Source organism: Atta colombica, unplaced genomic scaffold (genome assembly GCF_001594045.1).
Source record: "Atta colombica isolate Treedump-2 unplaced genomic scaffold, Acol1.0 scaffold70, whole genome shotgun sequence".
Lineage (NCBI taxonomy): Eukaryota > Metazoa > Arthropoda > Insecta > Hymenoptera > Formicidae > Atta > Atta colombica.
In genome coordinates this window covers 200129-206657 of record NW_017259562.1, presented here as the reverse complement: position 1 = coordinate 206657, position 6529 = coordinate 200129, and the positions used below count along the sequence as shown (strand labels likewise).

The window sequence follows — 6529 nt, the reverse complement described above, 5'->3', positions numbered from 1 at the left end:
TATATATATATATTCACATATAGGATGTCCAGAACAACGCTTAAAAGGAGATTCCTCAGATCATTTTAAGACGAAAATTCTACTATCAAAATGTTTAAGCTATAATAACTATTGAATTATAATTGTTTAAAATTAACGAATCATATTGTTTAAAGTTGGCGCGCTCAGGAGCGGCACAACGCAAAGTGCTAAATGCGAAAACTTATCACTTTTATTAATATTGATTTTAGGATTATTTATGAATATAAGATTTTATTTATTATTTCCACAAATACATTGTAATAACAATGTGTGACAACATTTTTCTTTTTATAATAATATTTTTTATCTTTATATGATACGCAGAACACAATCTAATCAAATAACAGTTCTTTGAGCAATCTACTATCAATTTCATATTTTAATTAGCAGAAATTAGTAACTTTTTATGTAGAATCGTGTTGCTATTGTTAATACTCAATTAAAACTCATTCAAATACACTTTAAACATTTTACTTTAAAAATCCGGAGAAACTAGGAACTTATAAAATCACTATTGGAATTAAATCAGGTGATGATCTCACTGGCCAGTATTGTGATCCATTGTGTCCTATCCATCTATTCAAATAAGTTGTATCTAAAAAACGTCGAACATTTTTAAATGTGTGCGTAGGTGTACCATCATATTGAAAAATCATATTCTTTCTGAAGTGCAACGAAACATTCTCTAATAAAACATTCTCTCTAAAGAATCAATAAATGCTTGTTGCAGCATCCACTTATAAAAATTTCTTCTTTGTGCGTAATCCTGCGGCATCAAATGTACTTTTGTATAGTGATACGCATGTAATTAATTTTTCTTTTTTTGTCTCTTCATTATGTATATTACGGACATAAAATTAATCGCATTATTGAAGCAGTTGCAAACATATCACCCGATATGATATTTAATGCGCAACAAAGTTTATTGAGATGCCAAGATTGTGCATAGATGTAAATAGAATACAATTCGAATATTTATTAATGTACATAATTCATTTTGTAAATTAATTGTTCTATATTAATTAATAATTGATTAATTGTTCTTTATTTGTAAATTTATTAATTGTTTATAATTAGTAATAATTTATATACACATAAGTTCCTAGTTTCTCTGGATTCTTTTAATAAAATGTTTAAGGTTTATTTGAATGAGTTTTAATTGAATATTATAATAACAATAACAACATGATTCTACATAAAAAGTTATTAATTTCTGCTAGTTAAAATATGAAATTGATAGCAGATTGCTCAAAAACTGTATCTGATAGTCTGCGTTCTGTATCGTGTAAAAGTAAAAAATATTATTATAAAAAGAAAAATGTCGCATAATGTTATTGTACAATGCATTTGTGGAAGTAATAGATAAAATCTTATATTCACGTATCAATCCTAAAATCAATATTAACAAAAAAAATGATAAGTTTTCGCGTTTAGTACTTTGCGTTGTGCCACTCCTGAGCACGCCAACTTTAGAACAATATGATTAATTTTAAACACTTATAATACAAAAGTTATTATAGCCATTATAACATTTTAATATTAAAATTTTTGTCTCAAAATAATCTCAGGAATCTCCCCTTAAGCGTTATTTGTCTCTTTTCTGGACACTCTATATATGTATATAAATAAAAAGAGTTATAATTAATAAAAGATACATTGCTCTCGGATGTCAAGAGACTGCAGAACAAGAGATAGGAAAAAATTGCAATATCAGAGATACAGAGTACTGGAAATACTATTAACATTTTATAGACGATAGAAACCGAGCGACGGCATTGCAAAAAGAAGACAGGAAAGAGGAAAATCGGATGATGTATCATGTAAGATAGCATATTTGACAACATAGAAGAAAGCGACTTTAAACTTGACAGAACGATGTACAGGAAAAAATAAGAAATTTTAATATCGGGTATTAGGAGTTGTAAAAATTTGGAGTTAAAATGCAAGAGATTATGGAGATTCAAAGGAATGTTAAAATGAAGAAAATGATACATAAAACAACACAAATGAAGGATAAAACATTGAGAGATTTTTAGCCAACTGGATTTTAATAAAAAGAAGAGATGCAATCATACTTGGATATTATAAGAAAAATAAAGATAGGAATTTTTTGGATACTCTGAATTGAATTTAACACTTGTTGGTTTAACACATTGGGATATAAACCACATCAGACGAGACAAATAATGAAATAATAAGAAGCTGAGATACAAGAAACTTTTGTGAAGTTAATAGGATATGTAGAATTAAGGAAAACATTAAAAGGAGGAAGATAATATAGGGAAAGAAACATGCAATGATGAGCAAGGAAAATATTGAGGGATTTAGATGATGCGGCCCACTCGGCCGCATATCGCAGAAATTTATAATTTCGGTGGCCTTTAGATAGACAGAAAAAGAAAAAAATAATGATATCGTCAGCATATATAAACAACTTGGAGAGCTAAGATGAATGGAACTCAGATCATCAGTGGTGAACACTGTAAATAGCAGAGATGTAAGATCAGATCCTTGAGGTAGCATCTGGATGGGACAATTCTGGATGGAATAGGAGATAAAGTAGGAAGAAAAGGACTTATTGGGAACAATTAATTAGGAAGGAAAGAACAAAGGGGAATAAATTGTAATAACCAAATTTGGCAAGAAACAATTTATGATCGACAGCCTTAAAAAATCGGGCCAATGTCACCGAATCGACATCAGCAACACCTTGTCGGACAAGGAAATGTAACAATTCAGTCGTATTGTTCATGCTCTAGACTGGCAATATTAGGTATAATTAATGTTGAAGAAGGCTTTTAATTGCCTTGACAGATTTGCTTAAGGATGAAAAGATATTGAAATGTATGTTCAATGTACATATAAAATGGATTGAACATGAAATTCTCAATATGTTTTATTATGCTGTAAATGAAATCTCTATTTTATAAATTCAAAATATTTGCATTTTATTCTTATATAGATTAAATCAGTATTCAACGGCTTTAATGTACACTTGTGCACACTGTAATGCGTTCAATTGAATTTGCAAAAAGTTTACAGTATTTGTGTTATAATAAATGTTCTACAACTGTGATAATTAATAACTACCAATGTCAGTACATATTTCAAGCGAAATGAATTGAAAGATTTAATATCTTGTTAAGAGAAATAGTAATAGATAACGATTCCTTTATTGAAATTATAAATTTTTCAATTATATCTATGTTTAAAAAAAATACATGAAAACGTATTTGGAAACTTCAAATGGTCAATAAGATATTTTTCACTTAGGAGAGAGACCTGTTTTTAGCTAAATGTCTTAAACATTTGACACAAATCTTTTATCTTTTTTTTTTTAAATATGGAGAGAAAAAGAAAGAGATGAATTATGCAAGAAGTTCATCAGAAAAGAATAGATCTATTATCATAGTTATATGTACTATGCTGATTGCAACTAAATAAATGAATACGCTGAACATATTTAAATCCATGTACTAGTTACAACTTAAACACATTTTGAAAATTATCCGACAGTAATTATTAAAGAAACAATGACACGACAATTTATATTTTATATACTAAAAGTATAATGTATATTGAAATACGTGTAACCATTAACTTTGAGCCTAGAGAGAAGAAGAATAACCAGTTTTATTTTCATTATTATTCATACGTGGAAATAAAAATTCGTATTTTCCTCTCCGGACTTGCATTCGATTCTAAACATGACGAACATTAGTATCTATAGCATTTTCCGTTACACATGCAACCTTCACTAACGAAATTCAACACCGCGCAGATATAAATAGAAATCTGCGCAGGAAAGTATGGTCTATTAGAATTCAACTGTAAACGGCAAACGCGAAAGTGTTGATACATTTGGCTATAGAGATGCTCTTTGGATAAGTCGTAGTCATAGGAAGTAAGAAAGAGTGAAAGGAAAGATATTTGTTCTATCATTCTTATCGCGTTTGTATTATCTCTGAGCAATATATTATGCTCCTTGCGAGCGTTGCAGTTTAATCATTGCGGTTCATATCAACATCCAGCAGGCGCGTCGGTTTGGATTAAAGATATTCTTAAATCAAACATACTCTGATATTGACCTATTACGGAACAGAATGAAACTCGTGATCGGTGAAGGTAACGCGACAGACCACCTATCCTCTCCGTCAGTATGACCCGCGACTTCGTGGATCGCGCATGGTCTCTCGTGGAAAAAGAAAAAGAAAAGAAAAGAGTGTTAGAAACGGCGGGATGCACGTGTGTATCCGGTTGTTTCTATCTGCCTCTATCTGAAATAGACTGAAAATAACAAACACTGTGCCATAATCTGATATGAGAAAAATAGTTGATAAAGGCGAGTTGATATTGATCTATAATTGTGGCTTAAAATGCAACGTATTGTAAAATATTTCAGAGTACGCGCGTCAACGATGCGATAGAGCAAAATGGGACTTATTCTGCGGCAAAAGTGTGTGTTCGATGTCAAATTAATTCCAACGTAATTACAACAACATGACATAATTGCAACGTGACGTAATTACAACGTAATTTTTATTACAGCAAGGCGCTGCCAGTTATTGGTAAAACGCACAGTCAGCAACGATAGGAGCTGTTCTCATAAAGAGCTACTAACATTGCGTGGAAAGTTCGGAACGATTAAAAATCAAATTGCGGACTCCGACGCATCTAGAGCAGAGAAAGGACGAAGAGGAGGACCAGACCGCGAAGAATGTCATAGGCTTAACATCGATCAACGAGCCGACACAATATAGAAGAAGAATAATGCTTGACAAGATTATTGTGACACATAAAACGCAAGTTGAATTTATAGCATACCGGTAATGCTAATAATCGGCTGCGATGGAATGTGTTGACCTTTTTAATTAGATAAAAAAAATACCTGAAACAATAATAAGCCATTAAATAAACAATTAAAGGAATAATAGCAATTAATTTAAATAAATAAACAAATAAGAAAATATTATAAGAGAAAAAATTAAGTAACGAGAAGCATAGAACAATTTGATTGAAAATGTATTCGTCGGCATTTATCAGTAAAACGTGTCTGGCGTTTCTATTTCTGCTGTACTTCATTGGAATGGATTTGTTACTTTATTTCCGAGTGCAGGACTACGATGTACGTCCATTCGTGAATGACACGCGAGCTTCATCGTATCGTTCGCCGATCTTGTGCGATCTAAATCCGATTTGCACAGTGACAGTGAAGGCCATGACATTGGATCACCCTAATCACTATGTTCTGAGTCCCCTGGCATCTCTAGTGGATTATTTACTAGGCATTAGTCGTTCCTGGATGTGGCTGACGCCAAACACCATCAGCGTTTCTCATGTAGCAGTGGCTGTAATCGGCGCCCGTTACATCACACGGAGTTCCCTCTTTTATAGACGGATAGGTGTTATTCTATTCCAAGTCAGAGCTTGGCTGGATGATCTGGACGGCCATGTGGCGAGGATGAGACTTAACGTCAAAGGTGAGAGATCGGACGTCGGTTCTATCGGTTATCTCGTGGATGGCGTTTGTGATGGTCTCGGCTGCATTGCTCTCGCCGTCGCGGTATTCTTTTTCCTGAGGCGCAACTCTAATCACCGCGCCGGGTATGAGTTACTGCCCATCCGGACGTTATCGTCATTGTCGTCCCACAGTTCCGTTTCCTCCATCTCGTTCTGGAAATCACCACTGTACAACATGCTGATGGTGGGTCTTCACTTTTCCCTGACAAGCATCGCTTGGAACCGATATATATCCGTGTACCAGGATCTTCTAGAGACTGACATCTCTTCGACGATCAGCCGAGAGGATCTGTACGATAGACAAACTGTCGTTTTCAGAAGTTCCTCTTTCTGGGCTATTGCCCTCGCATGGAAGATCTTTAACTTTCACGCAATGATGGACTATTTTCTTCTGGCAATATTTTTGGATCGTATTTGGGAATACGTTAGACTCGCGTGGTGGCAGCTACCCACAGTGTTGTTTCTGCTTATCCTTATCAGCGAACTTCACTACACGTACACTTATGTGGAAATATTGTCTGTGAACGAGAGCTTACGATCCTCCTTATATGCATTTCCTAATGCATAAAGGTACAATTACATGCTCGACGCTCATTTTTAGCATTTTAGCGTCAAAACGGGCTACACATGGTTAAAATTGAAATATCGATCTATTTCGATCATATGATCTGTTTTGACACTAAAAATGAGCGTCAAACAGTGGAAAAGGTTCCTTTTAGAGTCTATTTTTTTTATTATAATTTTATATTTTACATTCTTTTATATAATAGATGCTCGCGCGGCAGAAGAGGTCATTTCTTTCAATCATCTTGAATATCTATTTTTTCTTAAATGATTATATGATTATATGATTATTATAAATATTAATGATCATACTATATACATTATTTTATTAAAAATAAAAATCAAGATAGATGCAGATATAGAAACAAAAAATTAAGTATTTGTAATTTCATGCGCGTTATCGCAATTTTCATTCTTTCATTCA

At 32.9% G+C, this 6529-nt stretch overlaps 2 protein-coding genes across 2 annotated transcripts in view; both read left to right on the top strand.

Annotated features, from left to right (window-relative positions):
- Positions 1-6529, top strand: part of LOC108692442 (probable ATP-dependent RNA helicase DHX35) — an 18907-nt gene that overhangs the window by 1336 nt on the left and 11042 nt on the right. The gene's annotated exons all lie outside the window — the stretch shown is intronic.
- Positions 5005-6323, top strand: LOC108692440 (ceramide phosphoethanolamine synthase). The gene has a single exon (XM_018200684.1). It carries the CDS (start codon positions 5042-5044, stop codon positions 6107-6109), a length of 1068 nt encoding a protein of 355 aa, XP_018056173.1. The 5' UTR covers positions 5005-5041; the 3' UTR covers positions 6110-6323.